This window comes from Rhinoderma darwinii, chromosome 1, assembly GCF_050947455.1.
Source record: "Rhinoderma darwinii isolate aRhiDar2 chromosome 1, aRhiDar2.hap1, whole genome shotgun sequence".
Lineage (NCBI taxonomy): Eukaryota > Metazoa > Chordata > Amphibia > Anura > Rhinodermatidae > Rhinoderma > Rhinoderma darwinii.
The window spans coordinates 321,208,981-321,224,903 of NC_134687.1; the positions used below are offsets into that span (position 1 = coordinate 321,208,981).

The 15,923-nt window shown below is 45.0% G+C and overlaps 1 protein-coding gene across 1 annotated transcript in view; it reads left to right on the forward strand.

Moving 5' to 3' along the window:
* The window catches only part of SUSD1 (sushi domain containing 1), a 258,455-nt gene that overhangs the window by 110,368 nt on the left and 132,164 nt on the right, over positions 1-15,923 (forward strand). The window contains exon 9 of the mRNA XM_075825598.1: positions 13,320-13,499. Coding sequence (XP_075681713.1) covers positions 13,320-13,499 — 180 coding nt within the window. The remainder of the gene's footprint in view (positions 1-13,319; positions 13,500-15,923) is intronic.

The following is a 15,923-nucleotide window of genomic DNA, read 5'->3' on the forward strand; positions in this document are numbered from 1 at the left end:
ATTCACTTTCTTTGGGACTGCAGGAGATCGCGCTCAGTCATCTCCGGCAGCCCCATACAAAATGTATAGAGCCGTGGCTGAGCATGTGCAGTCTCTGCTCGATCCACATAGAGTTAAGTTATATTAAAAGCCTTATTGAAATCTTTGGAAAAAAACAGCATAAAAAATGCTAAACCCAGAGAGTGCTGTGTTTTAAGGGAAAACTCCCCTCAATACAAGAAAACAGTCTAACAAAAACACCACAAACCATAATGCCATGTGTGTACACATATTTATATGTTCCTATAGACTAGAAGCAAAAACAAGGCCACAGAATCTTTGGCTGTGAAAAACACCTAAAAAACACTGACAAGCACGCAGCTAAACATTGTTTGCTAATGTCTGTCGCCTAAAGGTGGTTTTACGCAGTTTACCACCTATAATACTGAGTGCTGATCAACAATACAGCTTGTCGATCGGCACTCAGCAATGATCATTCATCCCCATGCATTTGCATCATGTCACCAGCACATCTCCCTGTTTACACAGGGAGATTTGCTGCTGACTAATGACTATTTTTTTGGCCGCCTAAAAGATCTGATCAGCCGACGAACGAGCGATTTCTCATTTACTCGTTCATTGACACGTGTAAAATGGCCTTCCAACTGAATATCTCCAGTTCCATTACTGGCACCTAAACATAATGATAGTGTTTGCTGATAAAGCAATCCTAAACCAACCAACGTTGGTCTTTATACGTAACATTTTTTCAAGTATTTCCGAGTATCTTACCATTTCCATCAGTAAAATAATTGTACATATGTCTCCATTTTCAAACACAAGTTTGAACATAGCGACAAATGTATTGTAAATATAAATGTCTGACATGTGACGTTTTCAGATACCGGTAACAACAGAAATGATTTTTATACATGCGCAATTTTCATCACAATTTTGTCCATTTAGACTGGGCAATAATTGTTACAATCGCTTGGAAATTTTCATCAAATAATTGTCATGGAAGGTTTATTATCAAAACTTTTAGAATAAAAAACAGCTGGAAATGTGACTAGTTTTCCCTTAGGCTGGGGTTTTACATCGCAGTCGAAATGCGTTTTATGACGCTTTATGTGGTAAAACATAATTTTATCATGTTTTAGCAAAAATGACTTTTCCACTGGATAGCTGATAACTGTTAGGCTGGATTCACACGAGCATGTTACGTCCGTAAAGGATGGAACGTATTTCGGCCGCAAGTCCCGGACCGCACACACTGCAGGGAGCCGGGCTCCTAGCATCATAGTTATGCCTCTCCTTGGAACTACTGTCCCGTACTGAAAACATGATTACAGTACGGGAAAGTTGTCGCGTAGCGAGGCAGGGACTCCTAGCGTCGTACATAACTATGATGCTAGGAGCCCGGCTCCCTGCAGTGTGTTCGGTCCGGGACTTGCGGCCGAAATACGTTCCGTCCATTACGGACGGAACATGCTCGTGTGAATCCAGCCTTAGATCACTGAGAGTCCGATCGCTGGAACTCCCACCAATCGATAGAATGGGGTCCCTAGTCCACGGCCCCTAGTTGCATGACCGCGGCAAGGATGAGTTTGATTGGAGCAATGATCTAGTGCTATATAAAGTCTAAGGGAATAACGAAAACAACTGAGCGCTGATTTAGTGATCAGTGGGAAACCAAGCAATCAGACCACCACCAACCTAACATTTATCAATGGTTAGGTAATAAATGTTTGAGGCTGGAGTACCTCTTTAAATGATTTCCTATCCATATTTTAGTGTATTGTAATGCCTCACATTTTTATTTTCAAAAATAAAAAAGCATGCATAACTGAATTTATGTTTGAGTGGTCTGGCAGGGTGGCAGTGGCTTATTCCCCTCTCCCTATTGAATTACAGGATTATTCTCATCACACAAAGTGAAAACTTTGTGATCAAGGGGGGTCTTATTGCCGGGAACCCAGGGTGGGATTCAAATTTTTAACAATAGGTTCCCTACTTGGATGCAAAAAATATGCATGTGGAATGCCCACAGTGTAGCACGTCGCTAAAAATGATTGCTACTCTAATCAAATAAAATCATTACAATATTACAAATACACTTTATTGTGGACTGTAAATAAATATTTTTGTACAGTAATATCCTATAAACTTGTGTGGCTCCCTGACTAGAATGTTTTACTGGATTGCCACACTATGTATATACTTACATAAGCATATATACCCACCCACACTTTATATTAAAGTCACCCATTACGTATAGTCCTACTGTATATGTGCACATTTAGTAGTATAGGTGTGCTCAGCCCATTTAGTTAAGCTGTGCTCTGTGAGAAGTGAAGTGGGTAGAGATGTGTGGTGTGTGTAGCACGACACAGCATATCTCCCAGCTTTTTACCACAACCCCAAATACAAAAATTTAGTGTACAGATACAGTATTAGATTTAAGTCTAATGCATATATACGGTGTCAGAACCATGCTCATAACATAAATATAGCACGAGAACCAAGCTCAGTACATAAATACAGCACCAGAACCAAGTTTATTACATAAATTCAGCACCAGAACCAAGGTCAGTTAATATATACAGCACCAGAACAAAGTTAGTACATTAATACAACATTTGATCCATGCTTATAACATAAATACAGTACCAGATCCAAGCTCAGTACTTAACAAAATCCATAGCAATATGCTGCCAAGGACCTTTAGGAACCGCAGAGTGGTTGCAGTAGGCCCATAGTTTTGGCTTGAGCAATTTTGTTTTGGGCACACTTGATACATGCGGAGACATAGTCTTGAACATCTTGGGGTAGTGTGGGCCACCAAAAGTAGCGAGTGATGAAGTCCCAAGTATTATGAATGCCCAAATGACCTGCCAATGGGGAGTTGTGGCCCCAGAAGAGAATCTTTTTCCTGTCTGCAGGAGGGACATAATTTTTCCCTGGAGGAATGTCTCTGATCTGCGGAGGAGCAACAGCTATTATGCATGAGGGGTCAATAATATGCTAAGAGTCCTCTTCATGGTCGTTTGTTTCAAATGAATGGGATTGAGCGTCTGCCTTGACATTTTTCTCAGCTAGGCGAAAATGGAGTTGAAAATTGAATCTGGAAAAGAACAGAGACCACCTGGCTTAATGTGGATTCAGACGTTGTGCCGACTGTAAGTAGGTGAGGTTCTTGTGATCACTGTAATTGACAACTGGAATGTGCGGAAACCCTCCAACAGAAGTCTCCACTCTTCTAGAGCCGGCTTGATGCTAGGAGCTCAAGATCACCAATGAAATAGTTCCTTTCAGCAGCATAAATTAGTTTGGAGAAAAAAAACCACAGGGAACAACTTCTTCCTCAGAGTCTCTTTGGAGGAGAAGTGCTCCAGCAGCAATGGACAAGGAGTCAACCTCCAATGAGAATTGTCGGGAAACATCTGGATGATATGGAATGGAGGCAGAAGTGAAGCATCTTTTAAGCTCTGTGAAAGCAGATTCTGCTTCAGGGGTCCAATTCTTTGCATTCACTCCTTTTTTGGTGAGGGCAGAGATGGGAAAAGAAAGCAAAGAAAAATTAGGGATGAACTAATGGTAGAAATTCGCAAAGCCCAGACACCTCTGTATAGCACGGAGACCTTGAGGACGAGGCCAATCAAGAACAGATTTTAATGTTCAGAAACAAGATAACCCAGGAAGGATAAGGATTTATTTTCAAAGGTGCAGTTTTCCAATTTGTCAAAAAAGGTTGTACGCCCTTAACCGCGACAGGACTTGGCGAACATGCTTCCGGTGTGTCATCAGATTGGGAGAGTAGATCAAGATGTCATCAAGATAAACCACCACACAGACATACAATAGATCCCAGCATATGTCATTCACAAATTCCTGGAACACAGCTGGAGAATTACATAACCCAAAGGGCATCATGAGATACTCATAGTGACCGTCTGTGGTGTTGAATGCAGTCCTCCACTCGTCACCTTTACGGATACGTATCAAGTTAGAAGCCCCACGAAGAGCCAGCTTAGTGAAAATATCGGCTCCACAACTATGGTCGAAGAACTCGGAGAACAGCGGTAAAGGGTAATTGTTTTTGAAAGTGATCTTATTCAAACCATGATAGTCTATGCAAGGCCAGAGGTAGATGAACTCCCAGGAAGTAATTTGACCGGACAGTCATATGAACGATGTGGAGGTAGGGTCTCAGACTCCTCCTTGCTGAACACGTCTGCATAGCAGGCATACTGCGGAGGTAGACCAGGAAGCGACTGAGGTATCAGAGGTAGAGTAGGATGAACCAGAGGTAGACAGTTGAGGTGACAGCGAGGGCACCACTGAAAAATTTCTCCAGAATTCCAATCAAGCACTGGAGCGTGCTTGAGAAGCCAGGGTGGTCCCAACAGCATTGGATTAATAGCCTCAGGCAGGGGCGTAACTAGGAAAGACTGGGCCCCATAGCAAACTTTTGACTGGGGCCCCCCCTCCCCTGGGTGTCACACAACCCCCCCTTGTAGATAGTGCCTTTTTTTACAGCCCCCCCTGTAGATAACGCCATACAGCCCCCCTGTAGATAACGCCATACAGCCCCCTTTGTAGATATCTACAGATTGGGCTGTATGGCGTTATCTACAGAGGGGGCTGTATGGCGTTCCCTACAGGGGGGGCTGTATGGCATTCTCTACAGTGGGGGCTGTATGGCGTTCTCTACAGTGGGGGCTGTATGGCGTTATCTACAGAGGGGGCTGTATGGTGTTATCTACAGAGGGGGCTGTATGGCGTTTCCCTACATGGGGGGGGGGGGCTGTATGGCATTCTCTACAGTGGGGGCTGTATGGCGTTATCTACAGAGGGGGCTGTATGGCGTTATCTACTGGGGGGCTGTATGGTGTTATCTACAGAGGGGGCTGTATGGTGCTAACGCCATACAGCCCCGCCCTGTAGGGAACGCCATACAGCCCCCCCCTGTAGGGAACGCCATACAGCCCCCCCCTATAGGGAACGCCATACACCCCACCTATAGGGAATGCCATACAGCCCCCCTGTAGGGAATGCCATACAGCCCCCCCTGTAGGAAACGCCTTACAGCCCCCCCTGTAGGGAACGCCATACAGCCCCCCCTGTAGGGAACGCCATACAGCGTCCCCCCTCCCAATAAAAATGCGACCTACAGCGTGTCCTACAAAAGACATGTATCCCCTATCCACAGGATAGGGGATACATGTGTGATCGCTGGCAGCGGTGGTCGATGGTCCCCCGAAGTTCTCCATGACTAACCTCTGACTTCCGGCGTCTGTGCAGCTCAATAAAAATGAAAGGAGCGCTGGTCACGCATGCGCACAAGCGCGACCGGTGCTCCATTCATTTCTATGGAGCTGCCGACACAGACCCCGGAAGTCCGAGGTTAGTCATGGAGAACTTCAGGGGACTTTTGGTCCCCCGTTCTCCCTATCGCTTCCAGCGATCACACATGTATCCCCTATCCTGTGGATAGAGGATACATGTCTTTTGTTTAATGGCAGAGCGGGGAGATACCTCCCCGCTCTGCCATAGCGGCTGCTAGCGGAGCTTCCGGCCATGGTGGGGGCCCGTTCCGGCGGGCGACACGGGCCCCCTCATGCCACGGGCCCCATAGCGGCTGCTACGGCGGTAGTTACGCCACTGGCCTCAGGTAAAATGTAGAAAGCTATTTGATCTGAATGTAAAACACCCACTTGTAAATGCAATGGTTCAGTGATGAACAGAATTGGGTCTGGCAACGGGTGACCATTCACGAAAGCCACCACTAGAGGTTTCTTTAGAGGAGTCGTGGGTAAGTGGAGACGATCTACTATCGCCTGGTTTATGAAGTTCCCGGCGGCTCCAGAATCCAGATAGGCAGAGACAGAATGTGAGGTGTCAACAGCGAGGATAGAGACTATAATTGAGAGTTTAGGAGAGAATTATACAGAAGGCATTGGTTCACCTAGGGTAGCATCTCTTATCAACCCTAGGTGCTGGAGTTTCCTGGCTTCTGAGGACACTGCCGCACTAAATAAACCTTTCGACCACAATACATGCATAGGTTAGCGGGACGTCTTTGCTGCCGCTCTAGGTCCGATAGTTTGACCTGGTCAACCTGCATTGGTTCTTCAAAGGTAGTAGGTGGAAGGAAGTAGCAGGGGTCTCTGAATATTAGGTGTTAGTCTAGAGGGCTTTCTCCCTCGGAGGGCTTCTTGGGAGCGTTCCCGGAACCTCGGGTCTATGCGGGTAGCCAAGAGAATCAGGGCATCCAAAGTGGAACGGAGATCACGACCTGCCAGCTCGTCTTTAATCCTACTGGCTAATCCTTGCCAGAAGGCTTCTACTAGGTCATCATTGCTCCAAGCAAGTTTCGCTGCGACAGTACGAAATTGTATGGCGTATTCTCCTACCGTCGAACCTCCTTGATGAAGGCACAAAAGGGAAGCAGCGGCTGAAAATGTACGGAATTCGATGACTATGGTCCTTTACGTTTCCAAAGAGGATTTGCACATGCCAAGGCCTTGCCAGTCAACAGGGAAACTATGAAAGCTATTTTTGTCTGGTCTGACGGAAACAGAGGAGCATGCAATTTGAAATGGATCCTACACTGGTTGAGAAAGCCTCAGCAGATTTTGGGATCACCATTAAAGCGGAGTGGAAGTGGTAACTTAATTCTGGCTCCAGAAGAGGCAGGAGATGCAGCAGGCAGAGGGGTAGATGGAACTACAGCCTGTGGAGCTCCCAGAGTAGGAACAGGAGAAATGTTCATGCGAGTGGCTATGGTGTTAACTAGAGATGAGCGAACTGGGACAACCGAACCCGGTTTCGGTCCGAACATCGGGAAAAGTTTGGTTCGCAGCCAATCCGAACTTCACCGAGTTCGGCCGAACCCGTTTTGACCGAACCCGGTCAAAAATATTATACAAATCGGCAGCCACTTGTCTCTATCAATCACTGATAGAGAAAAGAGGCTGCTGATTAAAAATAAAATAAAAAGCATTTCATACGTACCCGGTCGTTGTCTTGGTGACGAGTCCCTCTTCTTCCTCCAGTCTGACCTTCTTTTCTGACGCGGCAGCCTGTGATTGGCTGCAGAGGCCTCTGCAGCCTGTGATTGGCTGCAGAGGCCGCGGCAGCCTGTGATTGGCTGCAGCGGTCACATGGGCTGTATCGTCATCCAGGAATGTCGGGCCGGATGTCGAGAGGGACGCGTCACCAAGGCAACGGCCAGGAGACCGGACTGGAGGAAGCAGAAAGTTCTCGGTAAGTATGAACGTCTTTTTTTTTTTACAGGTTGATGTATATTCTGATCGGAATTCACTTTCCAGGGTGCTGAAACAGTTACTGCCGATCAGTTAACTCTTTCAGCACCCTGGACAGTGACTATTTACTGACGTCGCCTAGCAACGCTGCCGTAATGACGGGTGCACACATGTAGCCACCCGTCATTACGGGGCCTCATGCACATGACCGTAAAAACACCCGTTATTACGGGTCATAATTACGACCCGAAATAGCGCGCCCATAGACTTCTGTTAGCCACGGGTACCTTCCCGTTTTCTCACGGGAAGGTGCCCGTGCCATTAAAAAGATAGAACATGTTCTATTTTTTTATTTTACGGGCCGTGCTCCTATACTTTATAATGGGAGCACGGCTCGGAAAAACGACCGGCTGCCCGTGGCTGGCCGTGCCAGGCTGTGCTCATCTCCTGAAATACTCTGTGCTGCCTTAAACTCTGTGGACAGGTCAGGATCCTGTTTCTTTTAAATGCTGCTGAGGAACCCGCTCGATCCACTATATAAGGCTGCGCTACAGTGCAGCATTTAAAAGAAACAGGATCCTGACCTGTCCACAGAGTTTAAGGCAGCACAGAGTATTTCAGGAGATGAGCGTGCGGATCTTGTGCGGGGTGGTGACTTGCCAATCATGTGAAGGTGTTATTGAGGACAGGAGTGGAGGAGAGGTAACAGACTGAGCTACGTAATGGTAAGAGCAGAGTTCACAGCAGCACAGAGTATTTCAGGAGAGGAGCGTGCAGATTCTGTGCTGCTGTGAACTCTGCTCTTACCATTACGTAGCTCTCAGTCTGTTACCTCTCCTCCACTCCTGTCCTCAATAACACCTTCACATGATTGGCAAGTCACCACGTAATGGTAAGAGCAGAGTTCACAGCAGCACAGAGTATTTCAGGAGATGAGCGTGCGGATCTTGTGCGGGGGGGTGACTTGCCAATCATGTGAAGGTGTTATTGAGGACAGGAGTGGAGGAGAGGTAACAGACTGAGAGCTACGTAATGGTAAGAGCAGAGTTCACAGCAGCACTGAATCTGCACGCTCATCTCCTGAAATACTCTGTGCTGCCTTAAACTCTGTGGACAGGTCAGGATCCTGTTTCTTTTAAATGCTGCACTGTAGCGCAGCCTTATATAGTGGATCGAGCGGGTTCCCCAGCAGCATTTAAAAGAAACAGGATCCTGACCTGTCCACAGAGTTTAAGGCAGCACAGAGTATTTCAGGAGAGGAGCGTGCGATTGGCTGCAGAGGCCGCTGCAGCCTGTGATTGGCTGCAGAGGCGGTCACGTGGGATGAAGCGTCACCTTCTGACGTCATCCTGACGTGCATGACCGCCACTACAGCCTGTGATTGGCTGCAGCGGCGACATGGCTGAAACGTCATCGCTGGAGGCCGGACAGGAGGAATGTAAGTATGAACGTATTTTTTTATTACATTAAAATTGTATTTTCCGCGCGCCGAGCATGTACTGTCAAGGTTGCTGAAAGAGTTAGTGCAGCCCATTAACTCTATCAGCACCCTGGACAGTACCATGCTCGGCGCACGGAAATTACAGGTTCGGTCAGAACTAGTTCGGTCCGAATCTAACTTTTTCGTGAAATTCGGCGAACTAGCCGAACCAAACTTTTCATAAGTTCGCTCATCTCTAGTGTTAACAGCTTGCATTAGCTGATCCTGCCATGGACTGAGGTCTTGCATATCCTCCTGCATGACTTGAATCGCAGTCTTGGGCTTGCAAGCGGGGTCCATGCCCTGAGCAAACTAACGTCCAATGGGGTTGTGGATCCACTAGGTTACTCCACCATAACGGAGTAGCTGCTGGCCAGACAGGTGTAATACAGTCACTGGCAGATGGTACCTTGGTGGCAGCTGGATACAGTCAGATTGCAGGTAGCGGATACAAGCTGGTGCCGGATTACTGCAAGCAGACCGGTGCCGGATTACTGCAAGCAGGCCGGTGCCGGATTACTGCAAGCAGGCCGGTGCCGGATTACTGCAAGCAGGCCGGTGCCGGATTACTGGAAGCAGGCCGGTGCCGGATTACTGGAAGCAGGCCGGTGACGTATTACTGGAAGCAGGCCGGTGCCGGATTACTGGAAGCAGGCTGGTGCCGGATTACTGGAAGCCAGCCACAGGATACAGGACACCGGATACCAACTTGTAACAGACACAGGATGCAGGATACCGTCAGGTCACGGACATAGGACTCAGGATACAGGACTGGTCATGGACTCAGGATACAGGACTGGTCACGGACTCAGGATTCAGGACTGGTCACGCACACAGGATTTAGGATACAGGACTTGTCACGGACACAGGACTCAGGATACAGGACTGTTCACGGACACAGGAATCAGGATACAGTACTGGTCACAGACACAGGACTCAAGATACGGAACCTTTGCAAGCTAATACTAAATTAGTAATAACATTGCTCAGGCACTGGGGCAGAGGGCAGATCCAAGTATATAGCCCGAGGTGTACAGGGATATGCTGTGGACACCTAAGTGTTGTGCGCGCTGGCCCTTTAAGAACCCACCAGAAAGCAATCACGCGCACACCCTGTGGGAACCAGGAACGGGAGGCAGAGTTTGCTGGCATCCCATGGAGGAGGAAGGAGACGCCGGTGGTAAGTACAAACAAACTGACGGCCTTCGATACTTTACCCAGTACATATATACAGCACCAGAACCAAGCTCAGTACATATATACAGCCCCAGAATCAAGCACAGTACATATATATAGCACGCGAATCAAGTTCATAACATTAATACAGCCCCAGAACAAAGCTGAATGCATAAATACAGTACTAGTACAAAGCTTATAACATAAACACAGCTCCAGAACCATGCTTATAACATAAATACAGTACCAGAACCAAACCCAGTACATATATACAGCACCAGAACAAAGCTCAGTACATAAATAAAGCCCCAGAATCAAGCATAGTACATACATACAGCACCAGAACTAAGCTCATCACATATATACAGCACCAGAACAAAGCATATAACATAAATAAAGCACCAGAACCAAGCTGAATACATAAATACAGTACCAGAACAAAGCTCATAACATAAATACATCACCAGAACAAAGCTAAATACATAAATACAGTACCAAGCTTATCACATAAATACAGTACTAGAACCAAGCTCATGAGGTACATAAATACATCACCAGAACCATGCTCAGTACATAAATACAGCCCCAGAACAAAGCTCATAACATGTATACAGCACCAGAGCAAAGCTGAATACATAAAAAGAGTACCAGTACCAAGCTCATAACATAAATACATCACCAGAACAAAGCTGAATACAGAAATACAGTACCAGAACAAAGCTCAGTACATATATACAGCACCAGAACAAAGCTCAGTACATGAATACAGCATCTGAACCATGCTTATAACAGAAATGCAGTAAAAGATCCAAGCTCAGTACATAAATACAGCAGTAAAACTAAGCTCAGAACATAAATACAGTATCAGAACCAAACTCTGTACATAAATACGGCACCAGAACGAAGTTCATAGCATAAATACAGTACCAGAACCAAGCTCAGAACATATATATATATAGCAACAGAACCATTCTCAGTACATACAGTATATCCAGAACCAGAACCAAGCTCAGTACATAAATACCATACCAGAACTAAGCTCAATACATAAATACAGTATCAGTACAGAGTTCATAACATAAATACAGCATCAGAACCAAGCACAGTACGTAAATACAGCACCAGAACCAAGATCAGTACATAAATACAAGACCAGAATCAAGCTTGGTGCATAAATACTGCACTAGAACCAACTTCAGTATATAGATACAGCACCAAAACCAAGTTCAGTGCATAGATACCGCACAATAACCAAGTGACTCACAGGTGACGCCTTCTTTGATTTGAATAACACTCTTTTCTTCTAAGTCTGGTTCAGATCCCCATGACAATTTCTCCTGACCACGACTCGTCTCTGCAGAGTTTGCCTCCCAGATAGCTTTGGATTTTCGATTTCCAAGAGATCTGCAACCTATATACCTGGGGTCAGCAACCTTCGGCACTCCAGCTGTTGTGAAACCACAATTACCAGCATGCCCAAAGAGCCTTTGGCTGGAATAATAAAGCCTTTGGCCGTTGGGGCAAGCTGGGAGTTGTGTTCTCAACAGCTGGAGTGCCGAAGGTTGCTGACACCTGCTATATACTATCGCAAAATCTTTATAGTGCCACACACTGTATGACCACTGAATGTAAAACTCCAAACACACATTGCCCCATAAAAATATTACCACACGCTGTGCCCCATGGACAGTATGGTAGACTTTACCCCAAACACCTAAAATGCCACACACAGACAATGCCTGCCAAAAATAGTGAAATAATCTGTACTGCCTAAAAATAAGGCACCACACACAATGCCCCTAAAGATATTGCCTCATACTATGCCCCACAAATATAGTGCCACCCATTCTGTGCCCTTTTTAGATAATGCCACACATTCTCTGTCTTCTGTAGGTGGAGCCACATGATCTTTGTCCCTTCTAGGCAGTGCCATAAGCTTTTTGTCTTGTGGGAAGTGCCACACGCTCTCTGCCCCCTGTAGATAGTGCCACAAGCTCAGTTCCTCCGGTAGATATTGCCTAACACTTTCTGCCCCGGTAGATAGTGTCATATCTCAGTGCCCCCTGGAGATAGTGCCACACGCTCTGTTCCCCCTGTAGATAGTGCCACATGCTATGTGCCCCCTGTAGATAGTGGCACATGCTCTGTTCCCCTTGTAGGTAGTGCTACACAAAATGTACCCATGTAGGCAGTTCCACATGCTCTCTGCCCATGTAGGCAGTGCCACATTCTCTCTGGCCCCTATAGATAGTGCCACATGCTTTGTGCCCCCTTTAGATAGGGCCATATTTTCTGTGCCCCCTGTAGATAATGCCGCACACATTCTCTGTCTCCTGAAGGTGGAGTCACCTTTGCCCCCTCTAGGCAGTGCCATAAGCTTTTTATCTTGTGGGAAGTACCACACACTCTCCGTCCTCTGTATATAGTACCACACGCTTTTTGCCCCCTGTAGATAATTACACATGCTCAGTGCCTCTGAATATAGTGCCACATGCTCAGTGCTTACTGCAGATAGTGTCACATGCTCTGTGCTCCCTGTAGAAAGTTCTACATGCTCAATGCCCCTGTAGATAGGGTTACACGCTCAGTGCCCCCTGTAGATAATGCCACATGCTCAGTTCCCCCTAAAACAAGTTTACATACTTACCTGTCCGTGTTCCCATGCAGTCACCTAGCGATGCAAGCCTGGCCTCTTCTGGCCAGGCCTGCTTCTCCAAACCGACACAGGTGGCATGATAAGGTCATCGCGTCGCCGGCATCACGGACAAATCGGCGAATGGCGGGGCAGGGAATGAGTGGTTCCCTCGCACAGTGCTAGTTAGGCTTTTTAATTGTATTCACACCCTAAAGCTGCGGATACAATTGAGTGCAGCGGGGAATGGGTTGGGTTCCTGCTTCTCCCTGGTTCTGTGAACCAGCTATGATTTTAACAACCAGTTCAAGAGAACAGGGATGAAATGGACAGATTCCACCCCAGAGATAGGGTCCACAGAGCTGAATTAGCGCTGCGTTATCTTCACAGTTTTTTCCTGCACAGAGGTGCTTCCGGCCACAGTCAGTGCAAGGGGCTGCAGCACAGCCTTATTCACTTGAATGAAGCTATACTGCAGTTCCATGCACAGCGCGTGGCCTGGAGAACGCTGTGCAGAGAAAAACAGTGAAGGAGCCGCAGCAATAAAGCAGTGCCATGGCCCTTTCAATCTCAGAATCGGTGGGGGTCCTGACAATTGGACCCCCTGCTATGGCATACCCTATTGATATGCCATCACTTTGTGGGATGGTAATAACCCTGTAAACATGCATATATATGAGAGAAATAGGAGTTGGCTGACATTTAATCATGCTTTATTATTTTTTAAAGAATTCTTTAGTATAATTTTTGCTCATGTGATTTCTCCCTATTTTTGTCTTCCCAGTTATAGACTGTGGACCACCAGTGGCCATGCTAAACACTGTCATCCACACATGTAACAGCACCACGTTTGGAAGCAGTGTGACATTCATGTGTGCAAAAGGATTTATTGCAGTGAGTGGTAATAATTCATCTGTATGCAGTGATGCAGGACGATGGGAGGAAGCTAATCTTAAATGTAAAGGTGAGAATTACAGATTTCCATTTGGACAGGTCTCCTGATGACGTTTATTAATTGTGATTAAAGCGGTTATATATAGTAGGATAATAAAATGCCGTGCTGTGATAAGGTAGGCTGTCCTAAAACCAAATGCTGCTAACTTAAATAGATATCTTAAAACAATGTTTACATTTGGGAAATAGAATTATCTGTGCTGTGCTTATGTTGAAGCTTATTCCACTTATAATTGCGTTTCCAACTGGCTACTATGTTGATTAGTCATAGCAATTACCTATCATAATTTGACTATTTAATCTCTATATTTCATTAAATGTTTACAGGTTATGACTGTTCAGTTCATTCAAGTACCTATGAATTTACTAACATAATATTCCCATCTGAGACCGCTGTTTTGGCATGGTGGGATATTGAGATCCTTCTGTGTAATTGAACATACTATGGAGGCACTTTCTACTATTTGAGCATTTTCACGGCGTAGTCCTAGGTTTAATAGCAGCCTTTTAAAGATTGTGAAAGTTTTAAATGCTTATGACATTTTCTTCATATCTGTTTATAGATATTGATGAGTGTGAAGTACCTGAAACCTACGGTATTAACAGTCTATGTACAAAAGTCCCTGGTAGTTATAAAATGCTCCAGGTTGCAAAATAGCAACAAAAAAAAACATCTCAAAGGAAAGGTGTAAATTTTACTTGCGAAGGCAAAAAACCAGCAAATAAAACTACCATAAATGAACATTACATCTATATAGCAGTCAACTTTTATTAAAAGCATTTTAATAAATAAAGCTGTTTAGTCATAAAATAAAAAGTTTCTTTGTAATATACAACTTCTAGTTCTCTTAATTTAGTCAGCAATGTTAACACTACTGGCTTTCATTCTGGTTCTCGTGGCGACAAGGGTCATGCTCAGCTTTATCTGTAGTTTTCGTAGAATTGAATGTAGAGAGCGCAGCCACCTATCCATTTAATCTGTGGCTGGAATCAGCTGGAGAAATGGGGTTCCCAATAAGTGCGCGTTCCAGAGATGGGAGCGCATAAATCATACGTTTATGGCATATTCTGTGGATATGCCATAAATGTCTGAGGTGGGAATAACCCTTTAGTTATCAGAACATTAGTCGTTATGTCGTTATGAATCTAGAAACGATCGGCTCAGGATAGTTACCACAATAATAATTATTTTCCATAGGGTCTATTAATACCATCTGAAATATATTTTTCATCCACTTTCCTGACAAGTGTCCCAATACAATTCTCATTGTATCTTGGCCAAATCCGTGTTTCTTTGGACAGCTTTAGTCTGGGAGTCATCATAACATCAAAGTTAAAAGCCAACAGAATTCTGGTAACTACTAGTATAATAAGCATTCACATTTCACTGAAAGAAGTCATATAAAGGCTTTTAGTCATACCATAGTTGTGGTAAAATTACAGGTTAACCATTGTGCAACCTCAGAGTTTACCTGTGGGGGAGAGAGTAGCGGACAAGGACAACAAGAATTACGTCCATAGGGAAACATTGTGGTCATGTGATGGTTGTGGTAACCTGTTTTTTTCCCATGATCAAAAGTTACTGTGGAGCCGTAGTCTTGATCACACATTGGAATCAACTCCAAATATAATAGCACAAAAGAAAAAACACAAAAATACCTAATAGTGACTAGAGCAGCACAAGCGTATTATATTGAAAATCATACATAGTATGTATTTACTTATCTAACTGCTCTTCTACTTCCCCCGGATCCCCTCACGCTTCCACAGCATGCCGCAGCACAAACATAGTACTGGTGCGGGGTAGCGTCGGGATGTTGTATGTGATGCATGTTATTTAATGCCCATTCAGGGGCAGGCGAAGAGAGATGAGGCCCGACCACGGTCGCACTCCCTGCGACCATCATTGTTAAGCCACAATTGTGGTACCTGGCTAGCCGAAAGATGTGATGCATTTATTATTGCTTCTTAATTAATTTGTCACATCTTACTCCCGCTAACTGTTTATAAATATTGACATATGAATAAATCTCCCCATAGAGTTTGCTGACAAATCCTAAACCAAAGTTTGGGAGACCAAAGCTAAAGACCTCTTTACAAGTATCATATTTCAAGTATTTCTAAGTATCTGATGCACATTTCCATCAGTAAAATAATTGTAAATGTGCCGCCATTCTTGAATGCACGTTTGGTCATAGTGACAATTGTATTGTAAATATAAATCTCTGACAAATGACTTTACATTTACAGATACTGATAACAACAGCGATGATTTTTATGTATACACAATTTTGATCCCAATTTTGTGAATTTAGAAACAAGTCATTTTTATCAAAATATTTTCCTGGAAGATTTAACCCGGAAATGTGGCTTGTTTTTAAACTGGCCTAAATAATTTATAATTTTCCATTGGATAAGTGATAAATGTTAAACC